Consider the following 25642-nt stretch of genomic DNA (forward strand, 5'->3'; position numbering starts at 1 on the left):
TGATATGTCGCATCATCTAAATCAATATATCGACTTTTATGTATAATCCAAAATATGGATGTTTAAATTGAAGACGCCATATTTGTAGTTTAAAAGCGCAAGCTACTGGAATTATATATATCCTCGCATATTTTTTTTAACACAGATCACAGTTTAAGACAAGCAATAATTAATCGTAAATAATGCAAATTTAAATTGGACCAAAGCATTAAAAATGTCGATTTAATTGTACACCTATTTCGTTGTTCAAGAAATAACAAGAATTTGCAAAAAATCGAATCTTTAATGTAGTAAATACGAGAAAGCCTACAAATAAAAGCATCAGTAACGATCAACTAATAATTAAAATGAAGCAAAGACAATTTTATAGAAATAATAAATCACCATAACAATTGCCTGCTGACATTTAAAAAATTTATCAATAAATTCTAATTCCTAACGGCATAAAGTAAGACAAGACATACCGTATAAAGAAATCAATAGTGAAATGACCTTGATCGTGGACTACTAGAATTGTATATGCAGTAACCTCAACTAGGTACATGTAATCGGTAAAATTCGATAAGCAGATTTCCAACTGCAATATTATAATTAATGATCAGCAAGTATAGGCTCGTCTAATGATGCTTACATAAGGAGAGCTTTTACAAATGAGCACAGTTATTCTAGTTACAATTGTTTAATGATTTCATAAGTTTAATCTCTATTTCGTTCATGAAAAACAATTGCAAAATTTGACTCGATATGAACGAGATGATCATGAAGGAATCAAATGTGAAAGGGGAAAAATTTAACTTCTTGCGTCAATTTACCATTAGTAATTTTGGTAATTTAACTTACATGATGGCCCACATTAGAATATATGGAACCAAGTCTGCACAACTGGTGTTAATAGCAGGTTAAAATTAGCAAAACAAGAATGCAAATAGTGGCGTACAAAATTAAATTCAATAATCCTATTTTGACTGCTATAAATACTGTACTTGCTAAATACACGTTTTACAAGTAAATTAAAGTTATTTTTTTTCAGGGCTGATTTCTTAATTTGTTAGCTCACGTACAAGGAAGATAAATATCTAGCCACAATAGCTAAAATTTATATCCAGAAAAAGTAAAATGTATTCTTAAAGTCAGTTAATGAATAATCTAGTAGCAATTTCATAGATATCCATGACATAACATTCATCACTATTAAGCATGAATCAATCATTATACTCTAATTTATGGCGCCAGAAACAGATTTATACCGCGTGATAATTATTAATCAATTAATTACTGTGCAAAGGATTTACCACAAATGTAGAATTATAGACATACGAAGTAAATATCTATCTTGAACGTGATTGTCAGCAGAATACGATTAAAAAGTTCACGTTGAACTGTACAGTACTTTCTACTGTCGGGTAAAATGGCATATCGAGAAACCTAGTCAATATTTATTATAAATTAATTTGGCCTTTCTTTACGTTAAACGAGGTTCAAGTTGCAATGATAATTCAAATAATTGTTTGTCGCAGTTAATTGGTTTAGCATTTAAAATATATTTCATGACCTGTAACGAAAGACACAATAGCGTTAATTTAAAAATTTATACATTTCAACAGAATAAGTCGAGGGCAATTGCTACATAGTGATACTCGACTCAGAAATATTTAAATTGGCATCATGAAGTACCTTTGGTAAGCATCGCATACGATATGGAGTTCCTTGATAGATCCTAATCTCTTCAATGAGGTGTGCAATCTGTGACACGATTATAAATATCTATCAGTTTAAAAGCGAGCGAACTACTTTCTAGGTAAATCCTAATCTTTTGATATCGAGCATAGTTTGTATAAACTTGTATTTATAAATTGTGGTCTCACGATCAGTTAGAAATTAAACAAGCAAATTATAGACAAAATCAAATCCCCAGTTTAGTGGTACGTAAAGTATACACTTCACAACCGATTTCCTGTATCAAGGATAGCAGTAAAGTATTTCAATGCTCTATACAATCACTGTTAGAATTGGAAGTTAAATAAACTGGTTTCTTTCTAAATATTACAAACAGATTATAATATGGCATTATTATACGAATTTTTATCAAATAATAAATATTAATAGAAAGGATAATATCAGATAGCAAAGTATACTCAATCTACTACCTTCTGCAGGAAAGCTAGGTATTAATTAATAAAATGATGAAGGTATATGAAATGTTGCTTACCATTCTTAGCTTGGAAAAGTTAATCAACTGATCATCAGTTTCTGAAGGATTAGCTTCTTCCATGAATGTCAAATCGGATAGATATAACCCAAGATAGGGTACACATGGTGGTTGACAGCTAGATCATATTAAGACTGACATCATTACCAAGGATATGAACAATTACAGTAAAAGGATAGGTGGTGATTGAAACAATCACATCAAGCTCCTAATTACTTACCATCGCAAAGCCTCTTTTACATTTTTAAATCGTCTATCAGCACTGGCTAACTCTTCCAATCGTTTGATAATTAACTTTTCCTATTGATTGATAGAATAGATAGCTATTGATTACTATTTTTCAATAATATTATTTACCGTTTAAAAATCGAATAATGCAGCAAAAGAATACTATAAAGGATTTCAAAATAAAAAAATTTGCTAAAAATAGAATAGAATGAAGTATTTAGGTAGTATATTTACTGTCAGCCAATGTTAGCTATCATTAAAAGCTACAAGAAATCATCAAAATGGCTTTATCGAAATAATATAATCATTGAACAAGGGGACATGATCACCTGCTTTGACACTTTTTCCCATGTTTTCTTTAATCTATGAATGCTACTATTGGTAAGAGCAGCAACAATAGCCATAACAGTGTTGAAATTATTCATACAGCGGCAATTATTGGCAATTTGAGCCCATTTCTCAATTACAGCAGCGCGAGCAGCAGGTTGAGAACGGTTTAAGATTTCAGTAGCTACCAAACGACTAGTCTATTAACAAAAATCGATCCTTTAAGTATTTCAATCATGTAATAGCATGTTTCTTGACTTATATCATATTATAGCTAAATATTAATAATGTAGATTCTTCATTAATCCATAAATTTTTGCTAGAATGGAGATAAACATCTCTATCTCTAATACTACAGCGGATTCCTGATAGTTGTAATATATAAGTATGCTAATCATTTAACAGTTTTTTCACTAAAGGTATGATGCTATAGTAAGCGTCGAGATATTTTATTATCGATGTAGATTCTTCACAGACTCATGAAAGATTCCTACATAGTATGAGAAGAGACACTATATTTTTTACTTGTAGCGTAAAATTATTATATTTTCATGAAAGCCTGCCGCCAATATAAAAAGAGACGCCGCAAGTTTACTGGCTTTAAATGGTAAAATTTTTTCAAAGTATTGTTCAATTATAATCAGTTTAGTTAAGTCTAAAAATGGTCGACTATAGTAGCGATAAATTAGAGAATCTACAACTAACGAAACCAGTGGTTAAATCCCTATAAATATTGACTTACATGATTAAAGTAGTGGATTGCCCGAAGAACGTTTGGTGCTTTAGTATCACGATCACCTTTCATCCAAGATTTTTGGAGCAGTTCACTACTCAATATCAGATTAAAATTTAAAATAGATATTAAGCCTTATTCTGGCCTTAAATATAGAATTATTTATATTATAAATCAAGTTAAAACCTATATTCGATTTCTAATAGTCTTTGATAAGTAACATTAAGACATATTCTTTATTTTACACAACATCGGTAATAGTTATTCTGACATTAAAAGGCTCGAATTAGGATATTTAATATAGTAACTGAGGCATTGCATGAGTATACATATATAAAATGCATATGAACTGTATACTATTAATTATAAATTTGTAAATACAATATTACTGCTTAATGATCTCATTTGGATGATACAAACCCTGAACCGATTGCTGCATAGATATAATAATGCAAAAGACACATTTGTTCAGCCATTTCAAGAACAGGAATCTCATCAAGTGTTGTATCCTCCACCTATAATAGTTTAATTTTAGCACAAACTTAATTAACATCCTATAGTTGGAATACCAAAACATGGCTTTAAAATATCGATATCGCTAAAGAGATACACAAAAATTATAATTCACTTACATCTGATGTAACATTAAAGCGCTTTTCAAGTGACATTATAGCATAAATGCTGACATCTTGAGAGTTCATAATTCTATTAAGAACCATTAATTAGTCAGATACAGGAAAAACACGGAATTTAGCCATCGTTGATTTACTTGTATAGTAACTTTGATATCTTCTATTTACTTACTTGATCATGGCCTTTGGTAGTTTATCTTCTAAGCCGATTGTGCTAGCATCATTGCAAGCATCGGTTAGAAATTCAATTACTCTATTCTTTAAAACTTCATCGTTTATTAAATCCTAGGTAATTAGGAATTGCAAATATTTTTACTAATTAATTAATTGATGATTGCAGGAGTAGTAAATATATAGCTAATATAGTTAGCACAACCTCAATGCAAATTCAATAGCAATACTAAAGAATAAAATTATTTTTCCAAGATGTAACTTGCGTATTAAAATAAAATTACAAAAATATGCAATAAGCATTCATATTTCTATTTTATATTCAAAGTATAGAATGGAAGTGGTAATGTATCTGCGATCACGAAGTAAAGCAATACGGTTGGTAATAATTCTGAATATCACATCATGGATTAATATTACAGTATCACTCAAGGTATCATTAGGACACAATTTGGTAATTCGGATCCAATTTATTATAATTACATCAATTACTAGGTAGCTTACACCGTAAAAGTCAGGTCAATCTATGCCATACTTTTAGGAATTGCTAAGGATTAAATTCAATACAAAATATTAACCTGAGGTTGATTAGAAAGCCAACTCTTAAAAATTTTTAGCACTCTCAGCATGCCATCACGAAATGACGGAGCACGACCTATATAAATCATGAAAGTAAAATGATTAATTAGTAACCTTAAGATCATTATTTATGAGACTGTTTACAAATTTAAACACATGTAGGCCGTAAATATGACCAGGTAAACTAATTTTTCTAATGCAAAGAAGAAAGCGATCTATGTATATTATGATAGAAATTAGTTAGCTGCCATTATAAACAAATACTTGTATTGCATAAATTGCGGGGATGCGGCTGTGTAATTATAACTACTGTCAATTGCATTGTGCAAAGCGATACTACCTTAGAAAATAAAATTACTAGGTTTAAATATAAGCTAAATATCTTACAGGCCCAATATTCTGCTTTAAAACAAATTTTAGCCTAGTATCATAGCAAGAAATAATGATTTCTTAGACATTTAGCAGGTCGATATGGATTACCTCGGGATATTTTCTGCTTGGGTGGAGCACTATCTTTTTCCTTCCGAGCTGGAACTGGCGAGGTAGCTACAGCGAAAGCTGCAACAGCTGGTGGTACACTACTACGCCGTAATGAATCACGTGAAGATGTTACCACAACACCAGCAGAAGTTCTAGTTGCTTGCTCCGTTACCTCTAAGTGAGATGAAGAAGGCGAAGGCGAAGGGCATTTGGAAGCTGAAATAAATTATATTACAAGAATCATCCATTGCCTCAATAACAACATGGTAAATTATAGGATATTCGCTTCTCTTTCATGTTTTAGCCTTAGTTAGTAACTGTACTTATATTTATGAATTATTGAAATCTGATAAATTGGATTGTAAAGATCACTTATTTTACAAATGTTATTAAATTTTATGGCGTGATATCACAGATTAATCCGTTCTAACTTAAATGGTAAAATTCGTATGGGCTATTTGCTACAATACTTGAAATATCATTAAGAAAATGAAAATTGTAACATACGATCTGATTCTTGGACATCTTTCATTTGGGGATTTGCAACATGGGCAACATTTTGAGCGGTTACATTGGGCAAACTTGCTCTTCGAGATATATCTAACTGTAAATTAGTTACTTTTAAGCTAGATAGGGCAGACTTGGATTTAGTGCTCGGACTGTTTGGATGGCTCTTGATTTTATGGTTAGAATCCCTTGATCTTGTATCATTAACAATTGACTTCTTGTCATCTGGGGGCGATGTAGTCTTTTCAGACTTGTCGTTACTCTATAATTCAGGAATTTATTTATTATTTATATATTATTCATACAGCAAATTATCCAAAATGGCAAAAACTATATTATTCATTCGCTCAGTTCATTGCATTTATCATTCATAACTTTGATTCCTTTATAGCCGAAAAATAATTCCGTCAGATATTATTTCTCTATACTCGCGTTATTTACTACCGATCTTTTCTATGATTAAATTACCTAAAATGATTATACCTTATTATATCACCAATGATTATGGTAGTTACTATAAGTTAAATTATTTCTGACTTTTTCTTAATTTTATAATTGAAAATTTATCTGTTAAATATCAATTGTCAGCGTGATATTATAGCAATTTCTTCGTGCAATTTGGCTTCATGATTGAACTATTTTGCTCTATTACAACTTATAACCCTAATTATACCGACTGCTACAGGTTAAACTTTCTAGGTTTATCAACTTATAATTGAAAATTTATCATATCTGATATAATCTATTTCTATACCCTTCGCTAACTATTCTTTTCATTTATTTTACTGTATTGGTTAGATGGACTAATACTACTAACATTGACGACGATATCGATAGAGGTAAGGTAAACTTACTTGTTTAGACCATGGTCTCCATCCAAAACCTGACGACGATGAAGATGAGGATGGAGTCGTCGGGCTATCTTTACTAGATGTTGACTTATTGGAGAAATTTAAACTTTTAGAAGATTTCATAACACTTGAAAGACTAGTGTTATTCTTATTCGATCCTTGTTTCATAGCTGACTCTAATTTATCATTATAAATGGAGAGTCGTAGATTATTAGGTCGAGAAAGAGGAGAAGACGAGGCAGATGTTAATGAATTAACCGAAGATGTTGGTGTGGATGTGGTTGTGGTTACCATCCCTAAAACAGAAGCTAATGGCGGCGTATTGGTAAGATATTCGTTAACATTGCCCATCAAATCTGGCTGATGGCGACGAGGTGATTTACGCTGTTTGGAGGGTTTAACCGTTGTTGGTATTGGATTGGTTAGTAAACGTGGCCGAAATGCTTTATCGTCCGAATAACCTTGAGCATAAAAGATATGATCAGAGCTATGGCGGCGACCTGCTGTATCATTTCGAACGTAATGCAAAGTTGGAAGAGCAATTTCATCTGGCGATGTTGGCGGCGATTCACTAGAAAAAGAGACCTGGCCGTAGAAACTAGCTGAATTATCCGAGATATATTCAAAGTTATGCTTGTCAATTCCATTGCTATTTCCTTTCCAACTGTTATAAAATTGTAATAGTTCATCGATAACATGCTCACTGGTTGTAAAAACATGATGAGTAAGCAGAAATACATTAAGATAGTCTACGCTTAAAAATCGCAAATCCAATAAACGCTGGATTAGCTTTGTAGTGCTTGCATGGCGAATCTATAAATAAATGCAGCAAAATACTTATTTAAACAGGAATCATTTCTTCAATTCGTGCAAATAGTAATCGAAAGCGGAAGAATAATAACGAATATAAATCAAGCTGGAAGCAACTTTTCCACCAACAAAGTAAAATATTGATTAAGAATGGTGTGATTTGATCAATTTTATACTAATAATTTGCTAAGAGACACTACAGTAATGATTAATAATGATTAAGAAGAAAAATTTTTTCTAGCAATGCAGTGGGGTACGAATTTAAATTGGATTTTATGAATTTTGCGCAATTAATATTTAGCTAAAAGATGCTAATAATTAAGAATTATTAAGATAGAGATGGCTTCTATCGGTGAAGTGAATTACTATTTAAATTGGTGTAACTTGGACGAATTTTGCTCCAACATAAATAATTTATAATAATCCAGATGGAAATAATCTTCTGTATACGTCTATAAAACCCATGAAAATCTCTATCTAGCAACTTTACCTGCGGCACTTTATAAGAATTTAATACTTTACTGAATCGAATATCAGAATTATCTTCAAATAAGTCGGGATCAGAGCTGAAAAGTTCAAGACAGATAGTAACATTAGAAAGAATCATTAGTTCATTATTTTCGTTCAAGATGCAATCAAGGAAGATAGATTAAAGATTTAAAGCTTACTTGAGTGAAAAACGAGGGGTAGAATCTTCTGCAGAGTATTGATTTGATGATAAATTTTCAATACACTATAAGTAGAAAGATTTAAAAGTCATTTACGGCTATAGATTTCTACGTAAATAGTCAGAAATAAAATTGGGCCTGCAATGAGTTCAAGCCAATCCATAGATTGGCATTCGCTAACCTGGCCAATATCGGTTGTCCATGCTGCTTTCTCTCTTTCCGTGGCTGCAGCAAATACAACTGAATATGGCGTTGAATTGCTAGGATTAATCGTCAGTTTAAATTGTAAACTGGTATCATTTTCTGAAATAATATATCCAATTGCACTGGCATTAAATCATAGTAGAAACGTCAATGAAGAGGTCATACAATCAAATATTCTCAGGATTTTCCGTTATACCTTACTTGGCATTTAAGATTAGAAGTACAATTTGCTTCTATTGAATACATAGAGTATCTTACCGTCATCATCGAGTTCTTCTTCAAGTATTGCTTCGGACAATTGAATTTTACCACATTCCTATGATGGAATTATACGTGCAATTCAAAGCTTGAGATATTTAATAGATTTATATTTAAAAATGAGAACTTGATGACAGGATTACAGTTTATAATTGGACATTTAACTGTACCCATAAATTTATGCCTGAAGTGATAGTATTTAGATAGAATTACAGTTTTTAAATTTGACTTGTACAGAAAATTAATTTTTGAATTCAATATAATATTAACCAAGCAAAGTTAAATAATTAATTCTAGTGGTAGAACTGCAATTTAAGGTTTTACATCATATAATTCACCGTTGCAGTCTACATCTTGAATAACTCATCATAAAGACTGCTGAGATTGTAAGTTGCTTTTATTGAGTATATCGGAATAACAATTATAAGCTAACAGCTCTATTAAATTCTTTCTCTTACTTTAACAATATGGAGACGGCCACTTTGTAAATGCGAGGTAATAATTAAATGTTTGGTAAATAGGAAGCATAATCGAATGGATGGGTTATTTTTATCGCCAAATTTAGTCTTTGCTGCTAATTTCTTTTTTAAAGTCGAGACATCTTTGGTTTTTTCCAGCGATACTTGAATGAGAGGACCTGATCATCCATAAAATAAAGGGAAATGAAGATTTAGTTTCACTGTAACGTAGAGATAAAATGGTTCGCTTAACTTTAATGACGTAGTTATAAAAGTAAGATTGATTATGCGCGTTTATTTGCAAACTGGAAAAGTTCCATAGGCATACTATGCAAAGGAATTGAATGCATTTTTAAACCAAAAGAAAGGTAGGATGGGCTATAGATGAACAGTAAAGACTCATATAACAAGAAATTGGGAAGATAATGCAGTCGTAAAAATGACCGACTCCGCTTTGATAGTTCTAAAAGTTTGACTAACTATATCGACTACAAAATTAAACTGTCTTTGGAGCTAATATCTAAATTCATCAAATATAATTTAAATAAAAAGAAACGATAGCAGAGAATGACAGGAAATGACCAGCTTGATTTTGATAGTTGTAATACTAAAATCGAATAAGGTAATTTAATTACAGAATTAAAGTTTGCAAAGCATAATACTATTAATATTTAATATTTAAAGTAAATAATGGTAGTCCAGAAAAGGAGAAAAGAAAGATCGATTCATGCAAAGAATAAAACAAACAGATGATGATCAAATAATGCTGCCTTAATGCTGATAGAGGTTAAACCGAGATTGAATAGAATCATTAATTAAAAAATGAAATACCATAAAAGGTAATGACACCTTTCATGTTGAATATTTAACTTCGACCTTACCTTGACGAAGTAAGCATTGTTCTACATCCAATAAAATATCGCATCCTTCCACAATTCTTCTTTCGATGGAGAGATTCTTTCGGATACTCTCAGTTTCGCTGACCTCATCTTGCATTACCTTTAGGAAGTTTATAGACGACAAATGAGATGATTAGCACGTCAGAATTATTTTATATGGATCAGATATTCTTATAACATTAATCGTATATCTTATCTCAACACATTTGTTTATTTGTCAGCAAATTAAGCCTTTTATCAATTTCTTCCATATTTTAAACCAGCAGTGACTACTTACCCTAGCAATTTCATTGAGTACACCCTGAGCATTTTCTAATGATTTCCTATCAACATGGCCAGGAGGTGTGAAAGCCAATAGCTTGTGCAATGTGACAATTATATTGGGCACCTAATAAGATTATAGTTCAATTGAGTATAAATAAATAAGATGAAGTGCATAAAAGCTTTCTTCAAAATAGTAAAATATGAATTTACCTCATGCATAGGGTAGGTTAAGTAATTTTCTAATTTAGCTCCCAAGCAGGCTGGCTTTTGCTCTAACTGGCACAATAATTTATTGAAAGTTGGCCTAATTTTACATTCAGCTAAGACCTACGTTTTAAAATCATTATAGATGAGACATCATGTTCAAATCATGCTTATAATAGCACCGTAATTCTACCATTGTTATTACTTACTTGCAAACTATAATGATGATTGCGGACATATTCTTGATAAATGGCTAATGTGGGCAGAAAAACATCCAACAAATTGCCTAGGTAGATTACAAAAGTATCATTTATTATGCATTGGTATTGTTAATGTAGTAGTATTTTAGCACTACAGGATATATTTTCTGTATACATATTTCTAACTAAAATTAATTTGTACTAGGCTAGCAGACGTTATAGAATTACCAATTTGTAAGGTAGGCCAGTTTTCTATTCTGGAGTGAAGAATTTTCAAGATAATTTGATGAAGAAATAAAATGGTTTCGCTAATAAAATACAAGTTGATTAGTTTGATACCTTTTGAATTCGGATATGACATATATAAATGCAATTACAAATCAATTTCAAAAATCCAAACTTGAATTTATTTAGCAGAAATTTAGTTTAGAAGGTATAAATTAGGACATAAATTATGTAACACAATTACGAGGTCAATTTTATTACTCTAAACTGGAATATATATTCAATAGAAATTTAGTGCATAAGAGTAGAAGGCACAGATAAGAATATTGAAATTATAACGCAGTTTAAAATAACTTTTAATGCTGTAAACTTGAATATAGTTGTCGTAGTGAAATTTTAGTATATGCGATTAGAAGATGTATGCGTAAATTAAGATATTAAGGATGGAAAGCAATTGCAAACTCAATATCAGTACACGAACTTGAATATATTTAGCATAAATTTATTCTATATAATTAAATACGTGAAAGAGGATATTAATGGTGTACAGTAATTATAAAATCGATTTCAATACTCTGTACTTTGATATACAGTATTTATCAGAAACTTAGTATCTACGTGTAGAAACCGCTGATTCAAAAACTGACAAATTCATTCTTACCAATTTAGAAAGATTGAATTAACTTCATCATGAGTAACCGAAGGCTTTTTAGAACTTGCCGCCATCTTTAAAGGTCTCAAATAGCAAGATACAAGAATGGACATTTGTTGTACATAATTTCGTTCTGATTCGTACAATTGAAAGAAAATGCCATTCCGTTTCTTCAAAATATCACTATGTTCTGAACTGACATAATTCTGGACGATCGCTTTCCATTTCCTGCGGCATAGCCAGCCACGAATAAAACTTTGAATCTAATAAGGTATTGAATAGTTATGTTGAACTTATTATTAGAGCTACAAGAAATTATATATCAGTATCAATTGCAAGTAAGAGATACAGGTAGTTTATAAAACCGTCATTTAGGTTTCATTTTATGAAAGCTATGAATATAATTTACAGTTACTATCAGAGCCATATTATATTATAAATTGATATTAAGTCCAGGAGATACATGCACGTTATAAAACTGTTATTTTAGTTTCATTTTATGAAAATTTTCAATCTAATAGGTAGTGAATAGCTCTATAGAGTTGTTATCAAATCAATATGAAATTATAAGCCGCATTAGATCTAGGATGTACAGTAGTTATAAAATTTTGTTTAAATATCCTATGCTATTTGAATGTAATCAAGTTATCACCACAGCAAGCCAATCTAATAAAGTTACCTTTTTGATCTTTTGCAGTTCTTCTGGTTCATTTTGAGTGCTTAATTTCAACTCACATCGTAAGCAGTGCATCTGAAAACAAGGTAATCTTAGCTTATTTAACAGGATGAACGAGTCTCAAGAATGTAACATTACCTCTCCCTTTAAATTTCGAATTTCCATTTCTTGATTCTGACATAGCTGGCGAAGCTGTTTTTTCTCAATCTCTTCATTTTCCATAATTTTCGTTAAATGATCATATTTTCTATCGATTTGGTTACGGGCAGTTCGAATATCTTCATAACTGTAGACATTAGAGCAAGCTGTTAGGGTTCCTTTAATCAAAATGTTTATGTAATCCATGTAATCCTTTCGACTGTATCAGACTGATTAATGAACAAGTATGACATTAATGATTATCGGGCGAACGACTTCAAATGGCCATAAATTATCCTATAATTTTGGTCTCTAAATGATAACAATATCTTACCGGCAACCACGGATATTGTCGACCCAAGCTCTTAAATCATCGTCAGTGTCAGCAGCAAAGGTAAATTGTTTCTGGCCATGGCCAGATAGCTCAATTGTGAAGATATGCTAGAAAGGAAAAGATAAAGTATAACAGTCAGAAATTGCGTCGTTTCTTTGCCTGGTAGATGGAACAAATAATTAGACCTTTTGATAGATTTTAAAGTAAATGATTAATACAATAAGAAGGTAAAGTTTAAAGTAAACGATTAACACAGTAAGGTGAAATATTAATAGTCATGAATTCATAAATATGTTACAAATTTCAGTAATTTCTTATGGTTAATCTCGGCCATAAAAGATCAAGGCAATAAACAATATTGGTGATATTGGCTGACAGTAAGCATCTCTTATCCTTATAGTTAAATTTTATCAAAGGTAAGAAGAAACTAATGCTACGATATTAATGTTATTTTTAGTGAGCAGTTAACAACTCTTATTTTCACTGATGAATATTATTGGAAACAACAAGCAACCATGCTATCATCAATTTTATAATAGTACTAAAATAAATAATTTATAGAAAGGCGAATATCATCTCCGACATGGCAAATTAATTATTTTGTTGTTATGATTGTCTATACTAGCGAAATGGACAATAAATGATAGACCTTAAAAGATTCAATCAATCTGGAAATGAAAATTGATGATAGCCGTAATCATGAATCATTAATAGCACATTTCATATCTGATACAAATAGAAAAGCAACAAAAAAGTTGAATACTAGTTTTACCCAGCTTACCAAGAAATACAATTGAAATAGTGCAGTGGATTATAGAATTAGGCAAGCAAAGCAATTAGTCTTGGTTGTTGTATAGTAACAGTAAATCAATATTCAAAACTTTGTGATCATAGTCAGACTCCTCAACAAAATATTAAAATTTCATTGCAAAATCTAGCCTATGTCTACATCGATCTAGACCTCTAAAAAATAATGTCTAGCTGAAAACGAAACCCTCCCACGTAATCTACGCAAGTTTGCCAGACAAGAAATATTTCTTGTAAAGTTAGAATCTATGAGGAAGAAAATGGAATTGGATTGAAATCTTTCCGCTGATCTAAATCCAATTGTACCATCGAAATTGAAATTATAATCTTGGTGTTTGACTCGTTATTCAATCTCGGATATTTCTATCGATTTAAATTTAGATCGAAATTTTGACTAGTTCATTTAAAACTATATCCATCTAAAAATGGAAGCATAATCTTCCTGTTTGGCTATTAACTTTAATTTCTGCTATTTGTTGAAATATTGATCAGTAGGAAAGGAAATGGAAAATTGATTAAAAAAATTCTGATTAGTCCATCTACGGTAGGTTCTAAACCAATACCAGAATTATGTCTAGACAAATTGGAATCGTAATCCTTTTGACTAATTAGTTATCCTATCTGCACATTTTCCAGATATAATCATACACAAGATAGGAAATAAAGAATGGCATGACCGAATAGCGCTATTCTATCTCAATATCACTTAATCTCTGTCAATTATCCTTACTCCTTTTCAAATTCATATTTCAAGTATGGTTTCGTCACAAGATTTGATATAGAGTACTGGGTCACAAGGATTATGATTACCGATTTACTGAAATGAGAGATACATCTGCCAGATCTAGCATTTAAAGTGGCTTAATCAAGGTAATTAGGTTGGAGGCACTAAAACGATGAGATCTAATGAGATTAGGCTAGTGGGAGCAAAGGTGACAGATGCTAGCTGTAAATTATTAATCCAATGGAAATTATTCTCAATTAGTATTCTTATACGTTATAGCCTTCCAAAATAGCATCTAGTTCAAAGTTTGGGTTAATAGCATCATCAACATGCTATTAAATACGTACGCATATATCAAGTGCTTGAAGGAAATGTTGTCTATCATCTAGATTTTAGAATATAATATACGGGAGATACAATCACTAGGGACTATAAAAATAATTTAAAGATGATCTATATGACTACAATATCATCATGGAATCAAGTGCTTGAAGGAAGATCTTCCTTCATCTTGATTATCATGACAAGCATAGCTATCTATAAAGTAATCATGGCATCAAAATATACGTATATGGATTTATAGCGGCAAAAGAATATGATGTAAATACTTGTGCGGCTATGCATATACTTAATCGGCCATTTTCAATACTTATGCGTATCATCATTCTGAAATAAAATTGTTACCAACCAATCGTGAAAATAAACCAAAGTTATCTACTGGCACTGTACGCGTAGATAGATACTACTGTAATAGTGATCATGAAATCAAGGGCGTGAAGGAAACTTTTCCTTCATCTTGATTATGCCATAAAACCCTAGCTAACTATGAGAAATAACTAGAATGATCTAGTGGTGTTATATTACTAGGTATATAATCTTGATCATGAAATCAAGGGCTTGAAGGAAAAGTTTCCTTCATCTTGATTATGCCACAAAATCCTAACTAATTATGAGAAATAACTAGGATTATCTCGTGATGATATATTAGTAATATTACTATGCATATAATCTTGATCACGAGATCAAGAGCTTGAAGGAAAATTTCCCTTTATCTTGATTATGTCGTAAAATCCTTACTGACTATGAGAAATAACCAGAATTATCTACTGGTGTTAAAGCTTGAAATCATTACTAACGATAAAAATGTAATCAGAACGAACTGCATGGATACCACTGTAATATTATTATCAAAGCTATATGAAAAAATATCCAAAACCAAGCTAGAATCAATGTGGGATATTTCTTCCTATTCAGTTACTCCATAAATAGATGCGAGTATTGTGAGGATCAATAACTGTGCAAAATAATATGTGATACTTGGACTAGTTTCTCCTCGTCGATTATTTCTTGGCTCAAGATGGAATAAATATTCTCTTTCTTCCCAAGCCCAGCTGACATAGTAACGATAATAGCATAAAACAGAGTCGTAATCGGATCAGACAATGCTACTCTAAGGTCTGATTATGTTGTTATTCTTCTCCTTATATAAAATTTCAATCGCTTGATCAAATTTAAACTATTGCAATGGAAAGACTTGAAGGCATTGACAATTTTCCTTATTGCTTGGATTAGTGTAGGCGAATGGAATCTAGAGCTTTGTATATTGTATTGTATGTTGCAAATAAGTCGTTTATTGCTTGAACAAATCTTTTCCTTTATCATGACAAGAGTTGGCGTTAATTAAAACAGCATTGGAGATGTTGGTCATGATTGAAGGTCATGAGAAGAAAATCGGAACAGTGGTAGTGAACAAATAGCATCATTTTAGTGATTCATGTTCAATCAAAAAATTAAATCTATGTCCCTTTGAAGTGATAAAAGTTCATACAAGAATTTACATGTTAAACAGATGGAAAATGGAAGCTTAATTCAAACCTATTGGTTAATTAAGTTTGTTGATTAATTGCGTTTGTTGATTTAATCGTCAATTGCAGCCTATAAAATAAGCCCAGTGATCACCTTTTTTTTAATTTTTTTCCTTGACAAATTTACAGTAGTGACTACTAATAATCTGTATTTTGATGCTTATTGCCCTATGAGGAGATGGAAACGAATTGGATTGTGACATGCTGTAGTTGCTGTCCAATTAGGATTGTTTTGAAATTTACATTCATATTGATGAGGAATTGAATGACATATTCGTATGCTGCTAATTTTATGATTCTTATTCTTTCTAGAGTTTCTCTCCACTCATTTCCTCCATGATATTAGAACAACGATATAAGTAAACTGAGGGGAAATACAAGTAAGAATATCGAGGATAAATTGAGTTCATTTTACCATAAACTTTACATTACTGGCATGATTGAGCTCTAGAGTATAATATCTGGGACCAATTAATTTGATTGATGTAATTGACTCTTCATTTCTGTTATGTTAGTAAATCAAGAGTGCAGAACGCAGAGTGAGTTAGATCAGTAAAAGCAATTTAAGCCGAATTTTCAAGAACATAGCTAAATCATGATGATATTACTCTAGTTCATCTTATCCTCTCCTAATCAATAGATTGGACATTGTGGCAAGAGTAGCTCAGTTTAGCATCTATACTCTTTCCCGATTCCCTATCCATTTCTTCGACGTTAGTAAAGCAAAGGTGTTAAAATAAAGGACGATTACAATCCGTTTATGAAAAGCAATTTTATATAACAATTTACATAGTCAGCAACTTTGACACTGTCGTAAAAATGGATTTAAGTTCACGTTGGTATTCTTTCTTGATTTAGCCCCCTATAAATTTCTTGTACCCGCCATTGGCAAAGCAACGATACCAAAATCAAGAGCAAATTAGATCAATAAAAGCAATCTACAGTATCGTTAGTATTTTATCCATCTACAACTCCAATATTGCGGTAAAAATGACTCTATCCATCATTAAATGATCAAGCACCATTATAAAATCATCTCCTTGTCGCTAACGTTGGCGATTTTTTAATAACCATAGGGCTATAGTTAATCACAGGCAATCAATTGCCTATTGACTCGTATTACATACAAAAAAATGACCATTAGATTAAGGGGATAATAAATAGTTTCAATATAAGCATTAAAACAAATTAAACGAATATCAATTGGTCAAAAGCATTACAGCAACATGTATAACGATATCATGTAGACAATGTATCGATCTATTGCCATGAGAAATGATGCCAAAGGAATCGGTCCATTTATTTTAGACATGATACATTTAATTCTAATTTCTTCTGTTTTCAAATCGATCTATGCGTTAAGGTATTTTCATACACTATATTCAAGGTTGCAGATGGGAAATTGTTTTCAATGTCTTAATTTTTAGGGGGGACAAGAAATGAATAGTTAAGAGATATTATTATACAGTTTCCTTTTTTTTCAATCGGATATCCTATCCAAAAGGGATTTCTTAAATAGGTAACAGCGAGACAATTTACAACTATCATGATTGGATGATTATTGGACAAGCTTTATCATGATTAATCTGCGCCCATAGAAACATTAAAAAGAAAGTGCTACTGAATTTCTCTTTCCAGTTTTTGTCAGTTTCTTTCTGATCTTCCTTTATGATTATGAAATAGGAGCCAAGCTTGGAGACTCATTCCTCAGTGGTAGCAATAATATGAGCCCCTATCGCCTCTAAAAATAATACTACTACCCATCACGCTGAGAGTATCGGTCTATTCATTTCGATCAGATTCTTCATTAATCACCGGGAAAAAGGATAGAATCAAATATTGATTCTCCGTAATGACTATATAACATCTATAAACGAGAGAGAAAAAAGAAAATTCCTACAGAACCCTAACCCTTCCTAAACGTATTCATCTTTGCTTGTCTCCAATCTATTTCAATGTTACGACAGTGATCATCAATCCGAAAAATTTCGACTTCATTAACCGTAAACTAATACAACATTCCATGGTTAGTCCACCTAGTCTATAGGGTAGTTGTCATCATCATCAAGAAAACGTTAGGGAATTAAACGTGGATTCTCTTCAATGATAATTACGTAACAGAAGAGGAAGAAAATTCTAGCAGAGCTGAATTCTTAATCTACTGTATCTGCGCTCGTATTCAATTTGTTTTCAGGTAGGAATCAATCAGTGCTGTAGCAGCTGTCGTGTGCCAGAAAAATAGAAATGACGGCAAGTTCTATAAATAATTTTGCTCATCTAGATAGTATTCTCCATATCACTGAGAAGGTATTACACAACCGAATACTGATTCTCATCCATGATAACCACCTAAAAAAGAGAAGAAATTTCCAGTAGATCTGAATTCTTAATCTACTGTATCTCCGCTCGCATTCAATCTATTTTTCATGCAGGAATTATTGAATGCTATCTTGTGCCGGAAAAAAAATACTCTACGGTACATTCTGTAAAATGTCCGCTCATTTTTGTGCTATTCTCCATCATCACGAAAATGTTACAGAATTACCTGTTCTCCTCCATGATTGTTCTATGAAGGGGAGAAAAAGTTCTAGCACAGCTGAATTCTTAATAGATTGTATCTCGGCTCGTATTCAATTCATTTTTTTTTCACGTGGAAATCATTTAATGCTGCAGTAGCTATCCTATGCCGAAGGGGAGAAAATTGACCACAGCACATTCTGTAAGAAGTCCGCTCATCTCGATGATATTCTCCATAATCCCCAAGAAAATATTATAGAACCAAACCTTAATTTCTCTTCAATGATAAGGACAGGTAGGGGTGAGAGAAAAGAAAATCACTGCACCACAGAATTGAGCTGTTAGTAAACTATACCTCCGCATGTCTTCAATCTAATTTCGCCCACTCTAGTCCTCATTTAACCTGGCGATAGCCATCATTTATTTTCTCTTATCATCATTGTAATAAAATAGACTACTGAATAAGATTACTCGATATAGAAGTTCATTTATTTTCCAAGTATAATCCAATCTATTCTTCATGTCTGTGGAAAATGGTACTCTATGGAATTCTTATTCTCCTCCAGGATAAAATATGTAAAATGGCAAAGATTCCTACTTCACTGAACTATCCATAATCACATATTTTCCTCCATTTCCAATCTCTTGATAATACGTCATCGTCTATTCTAGCCTAAATAGGGATGATAAAGTGGAAAAAATTTCCTACTGTATCCAAATGGACTATAAAATAATATTCGTTCATTTTCCAAGCTATAGCACGACCCCAAATGGCTGAAGATTAAAATTATACCCGTAGCCCTTGGTAGTTGTAAATGAACCTAAATCATCGAGTACTCATTCTCCTCAAGGATTAAAAGGTAAGATGGACAATGGTTCCCACTTCATTGAACCATAATCTCATCTTTTCGTCCATTTCTAAATCCCTTCTTGACAATATATCATAGCCTAGTCTACAAAAAAAACGACGATGATAAAGTGAGAAAAACTTCCACTGCATCCAAATTTATTTGAAAATATAATAATATTCGTTCATTTCCAGGTAAAAAAAAGTCCAACCTATTCTTTCTCCTTCCTCTTCACAACATTGATTCTCCTCCATGACAACTAGGAATGGGGCAGAATAACTATCTAATTGAATTTTAAATGCATGCTTGTTCATTCCCAGCCCCTTCTTGACTACAGTCATGAAATGCGCGCTGTGTCCATTTTCTACTCTCGTCCATGACAAATGAAATAAATTACTCTGAATTTACCGTAAGTGGATGGACACGTTCATTCATTTTTACGATAAGGTGCAATCTATTCTTTAATATTCTTGAAAAAGTCTATTATCCTCATTTTGACAATCATTCATGATAGGGAAAAGCGCCACCCAATCTGACTATCCACTAACACCATCCATGTGCCCCTCCACTTTGGCTCTATTCTTCATCCTGATCAAATACTATTGAATTTGATCGCCTATTTTCTCTCAATAACAGCCATATCAACGAGAAAATGATAACTAAAGTAACCGTAGAAAATTAAATCTTTTCAATTAATACTAGTCTTGATCATGGTGAAATGCTACTGCATTCGATCGTCTATTTAATCTCAATGGCAGCCATGTCAATGGGAAAATAATAACTAAATTAAACATTTGAAAAATTAATCCTTCCAATTCTAGTTTATCGAATCGTCATCATGATGAGAATACCAGAACTACACACTCTCTCTCAGTAGTCCCTGAGAATACTGCGGCACTATCCTCTACTCTTCTTGACAGGAACCATAAAAGGATTACAGAATGAAACCTTAAAATCCATCCGCTCTATCTCTTGTTTACATGATATTCATGATCATGAGAATGCTACGATTTCCATCATCTTTCCTCACAATAGCGATCGCATAGACAGTATAAGCATGACTGATGTAAGCCTAAAATTTATTCTTTTTCCTTCGTATTTTATTTTTCATTTTTAAAGGAAAAAAGACTACCTATTGATACTGTTTCAATATAGAGGTATCGGTTTAGCTGCAAGGAAATCTTAATTCATGCTGTGTCATGATGGAAATATCCCTTACACTGCAAGCAATCATACTCATAGCGTGAAGAGGAGATCTTTCTTAGCGACGATGTGTTTTCCTACTTCAAATCGAAATAATCAGTGTAAAACGGTAGGATCTATCTAATATTAAAGACGAAATCGATCGATAATGCCATCAGCCAATCTATGATATATTCAATTAATATCTACGCCATCGCATGTTCATCGGCACAAGTTGAAGTTGCGTAAAATTGTGTTCAATTTTAGTCGTGCTATATCATCTAGCGAAAAGCAAAGTGTTTCCCCCTTATAGGACAAATGCTAGAAGATGCGCAGTGACAACATTAGGAAAGATCGAAAGAGATGTTTTTTTATAGCCTTTTGCAAATTTAGGTCAAAATAAAAAGAGACTGAAAAATTCGTCGTCAACTTGTGACTGACAAAGTAGCAATCAGTTGGCGAAATAATAACCTAACGATGACAGAGATCTAATGACAAAATATTTCTACTTTAGAAACAGCTTCCTATCGATCATTATTTCTTGACTAAACGTCAATTCTAAGAATAGAAATTCTTACAAAGATATATTACTCTTGTTATTAGTAAGTAATTTTACTCCATAGGATAGTAAAATATATTCTTGGATCGGCTTTATAAGTAAAAGCGGATTTAATTATTATTTCATGTTCCAACTATGACAGGCGATCAATGAAAGACTAAATGACGATCGGGAAACAGTTACAATTTTCAGAAAATTAGCATTAAACGACCATTTCACAAAGGTTATGCATGTCTAGCCTTTATTTATCCCTTATGACGGTGACAGAAAATCGATTAAAGACTAAATTTCTATTGCGAAACGCTTCTAATTTTTCTGATTAAATAAGCCATTTTAAAGATCATGCATGTCTAACTGCTATTATAAATTATCGATATTACGATTGCGAAATGGTAAAATTCTTTCAAACACTAAGATTAAACAGACTCTTTTTCTATAAGAGCATGCATGTCTAACCCGTTATTCATGATCATTAGAATTATAACAGAAAGTAAATTAAAGAGTAAATGATAATTGTGAAACGGCCAAAAAACTAGGATTAAGTTAAACAGACCATTTTACAAAGATCAAGTATCGCTATCTGATCATTAGAACTGGGATAGAAAGTCAATTAAAGACTAAATGACGATTGTGAAACAGTACAACTACAAAAGCGTAAGATTCAACAGATCATTTTGTACAGATGCATGCAGGTCGAACCCTTATTGACCATTAGAATCGTGATAGATGTCAATTAAAGACGAATAAATTACGATTGCGATAGGGTAAAATTCTCGGACATGTAGATTTGAAAAGAGAACTTTACAAAGGCCCCTAGGTTATCCTTTCTTTAGCGCCATTTTATTTATGGATTGGATCATGATTGATGATAGCTCCGAAGGTGCGGTAGTAATCATCGATTTGATGTTGATAGACTTTAAAACCGGATAGGTAAATACTGCCACGTCTCACTTTTTTGCACTAGTTTTTGTTTTCAACAGTCAATAAGGTAGCTGCAAAAGATGCGGTAGTGCAGTATAGTAGAGAGAATTGTTGACCATCATCGCCGTTAGGGTAGGCCATTGGATACTCATTGTTTATAGTTGATTTGAATGGATATTATAAACTAATAAAAATTACTCCAAGTAGACAAGTTGTATAAGTAACAGTAAAAGTAGAAATAATATCTAGATAGGGTTCTATCTGAAATAAAATGATCGCTTTAAATACTTGTACTATCTTTATTACAATCTTATAGCGCAAAGGGAAAAAATGAAGTTTATCAAAGTGATAATGTCTTGTTAGCCATTCTTGCTAGCACAATATGGTTGTAACACAGTATTAGTACTAGCTAATTTAGTTATTGAAGTTAATAAATTGTGGCAAGTTTGTTCAATGTCAATGGTAAATATCTCTATTTCAAAAATGAGCAATTCATTATTGCTTCTATTAGCTTCTAATCTTATGTGAGATCCACTCGCTACACTGTATAATCATATTAATGTTTAAGAGTACTCTTCTTATTTCTTGTATTTTTGATCAACAGGCCTTTAAGCTGTAGTACAATTCGCTTAATGAACCCTCAAATTTTTATCTAAAACGACATTGCAAACCCATAGCCTATACTCTTATATAGCACTACTTTTTCCATTTCTGGTATTTCTTGATAGTAAAAGCATTTCAATTCGAATCAAACTGACTCTATAGTTACTTTCTCTTCAATTTTTGAATTTTTTTCTTTAAACTTTGATAGACAATACGGTAGTCAATCTTCATTTTACAGTACTTTATTTACTCTATATAACCTACTGTACACTTTCATACAGCACTGTTCTTCTTCTTTCTAGTATTTATTGATTCTAAAGTCTTTAAATTCTAGTAAAATTCACTGGATAGCCAATCTCTCTTCAATTCTTGAACTTTTTTACCTTAAGACTTGTGTAAAACTCATTACACAGTAAGTCTCTATTTGCTAACGCAAGGCCTGTCCTCGATTCCTACAGCACTACTATAAACTTTCAATTTCTCGTATTTCGCATTCTAAAAGTCTTTAAGCTCTAGTAAAATTTATAAAACGATAAATGTCTCTCTAAATTTCTAGAATTTTCGTCCTGAAGCTTCTACAAAAGTCACTACACACAGTAGTCGATCTTTTACTTTATCTCCTCTATTCCCACAGTACCATTATTGCACTTCTTACATTTTTAATTCTGTCTTGAAACCCAATAGAATTCACTCAATAATTAATCGATCTTTGTCCATTCCTTGCAATTTTTAATGACTAAACAACCGTAAAAGTCTTTCGGTAGTTTATCTCCACTTTTATCTTCTCTCTTGGTCATAAATTATGGCTGTATTTTTTTCATTATCGGTATTACTTGCAGTTGTAAATCAGTTGGATTATTCCCACCCCCGACTTGGGAGACTGCCTGTAGTAGTCAGCATGGACAACATTTAATTACAGTACGTCATAAATTGATGTGTCTAGCCTCCGCTTCTAATATTTTTTAAAAGAGATTGTAATAACTTCATTCAAAATTTAAGTAGAGCAATAACTTGAATAAATCATGTATTAAAAAAAGAATCTGACTAGTAATCATTTCATCATTAATTTACCAGGTATCGGTAATCAGTTTCAATTGCAATCACCATCTTGTTAGAGTTGTAATTATCGTAACCATGTCTACACTTTTCTACAACTATCAAAAGAGTGTAATGTATAATCATGCTCCATTTTTAGAGATCAACAACTGGCATTTTATAGCGTTGTAACACCAGAGGAGACTATAGTCCTCAATAGTGAAGAATGATTTTAATCATGATAATTAGACTTGTAATTTGTTATGACGCTATTTGCTTTATCAATAACGCCTAGTATTAATTTTTGTCTTGCAAAACTAAGTGAATTAGGACTAAACTAGTCTACTTGACGATAACAACTCTGCTTTAACTTCCGTTGTAGTTCAAGCAAGAATTGGATAACTGAATTTTTTTTAAAATTGCCAACATGAACGTGTTACAAAATGATCAATCATTCTCTTCCATTACTTTTCAATAGGACAGCCAGTTAAAAATGTCATCCCAAACACAGTGGAATATTAAGAAAATGTTTATGCTATCCATTCCCAATATTATTCTTGAGTGCATCAACTCGGTTGGAATCTATCATGATGATTGCATAACGTATAATATATCCTTATGATAATTACATTACATTAATAATATTCAACTGGGCAAAACATATGATCGATGATATTATAGAATTAAATAAGCAAATTGAATTCTCTATCCATTCTTTCGAAAATGAAATATCATTAATAAAACAAAATGGAGCCGAATGGTCAAACTTGATTTCATGTTTTTTAACCGGAAAGATTTCACCCAAAACTCCAATGAAATACTGGATAATATGCATGAAGAATAGAAATATGCATCATTAGGCCATGATCGATTTTCTATCCATGCAATAAAATACGATGAAATAGACGTGTAGCCGATATAGGAGTAAAAAGTAGAAAAATTGCACTTGGATAGAGTGGCTAACTCTAGCCATAGACTACTTGTAGGCTAGGATTGCATTCTATCCTTTTCACACACTGTATATTGATTGGTAAAGTTTGAAGTTCAAATCTACTAAAGGAGTTGTGAATAATTTAGCCATATTATGAATTCAATCATTGACAGTTGTCATCGTTATTCGAAATAACTTGATCGTTGAGTATTTACCAAGTTAATGTTTTCACTTTAACTTTTCAATCATGGCTCGAGCAATAGAAGTCATACAATCTAGGTTCAATCTAATTTATCCACTTTACTGTATTTGGTTAGCTGTGCAAAAGATAGAGTAGCATTACCATACAGTCCAACTGGATTCTGTTTCGACTCAATATGACAATATTAACTTGTGATAATGTCCCTATCAATTAGCGTTTACAATGTTCAACGGACCGCTACAATCATTGAAATCTTTAACAAGCAAGAACTGACATGGAATGAAGATAACAAAATAATCATATAATTCGCCATTTTACAGAGAAAGAAAAATGATATAATCGGTTCAAATTCATACCTGCTTCTCGTTATCCTTATTCCTCGGTACACATAACACGGGTTCGCAACAGCTGTTTTCCAGTAAGATAATTCCAGAGGCTTTATTGGAATTTTCACTTTCATAGCTGAATAATATATTTTGATATAAAACATACCAACGAGTTTGCCATTTACTTTTACCTGTTACTTGATCCGTAGTCACCTTTCGATGTAATCTACCACTCGTTGTTGATTGAGTTCTAGCATTAGCTGACAACCAATTTAATTGGGCTTCGTTAACGCGCAATGATGGCGGGAATAGCATATTGACTTCTTTCTACTCGATGCGTTATCGGCACACTAAACCACGATAGAAATTGACTGGATGTTGTCTTCCTTCACAAAAGCTTGAAAACACAGATGTG

At 32.0% G+C, this 25642-nt stretch overlaps 1 protein-coding gene across 1 annotated transcript; it reads right to left on the bottom strand.

The window, feature by feature from the left end:
• Nucleotides 1–1462: 1462 nt before the first annotated feature.
• Nucleotides 1463–12580, bottom strand: TRIADDRAFT_22773 (uncharacterized protein; the record flags this gene model as incomplete). The annotated part of the gene is made up of 24 exons (XM_002110811.1): nucleotides 1463–1552; nucleotides 1675–1743; nucleotides 2210–2327; nucleotides 2430–2509; nucleotides 2767–2964; nucleotides 3507–3591; nucleotides 3918–4006; nucleotides 4130–4202; nucleotides 4302–4414; nucleotides 4879–4919; nucleotides 6690–7530; nucleotides 8018–8093; nucleotides 8196–8260; nucleotides 8377–8485; nucleotides 8624–8715; nucleotides 9116–9294; nucleotides 9997–10114; nucleotides 10292–10402; nucleotides 10489–10605; nucleotides 10692–10768; nucleotides 10911–10990; nucleotides 11569–11822; nucleotides 12239–12326; nucleotides 12369–12580. 24 exons carry the CDS (start codon nucleotides 12578–12580, stop codon nucleotides 1463–1465), a joined length of 3375 nt encoding a protein of 1124 aa, XP_002110847.1.
• Nucleotides 12581–25642: the final 13062 nt, after the last annotated feature.

Source organism: Trichoplax adhaerens, genomic scaffold (genome assembly GCF_000150275.1).
Source record: "Trichoplax adhaerens TRIADscaffold_3 genomic scaffold, whole genome shotgun sequence".
In the NCBI taxonomy this organism is placed as follows: domain Eukaryota; kingdom Metazoa; phylum Placozoa; class Uniplacotomia; order Trichoplacea; family Trichoplacidae; genus Trichoplax; species Trichoplax adhaerens.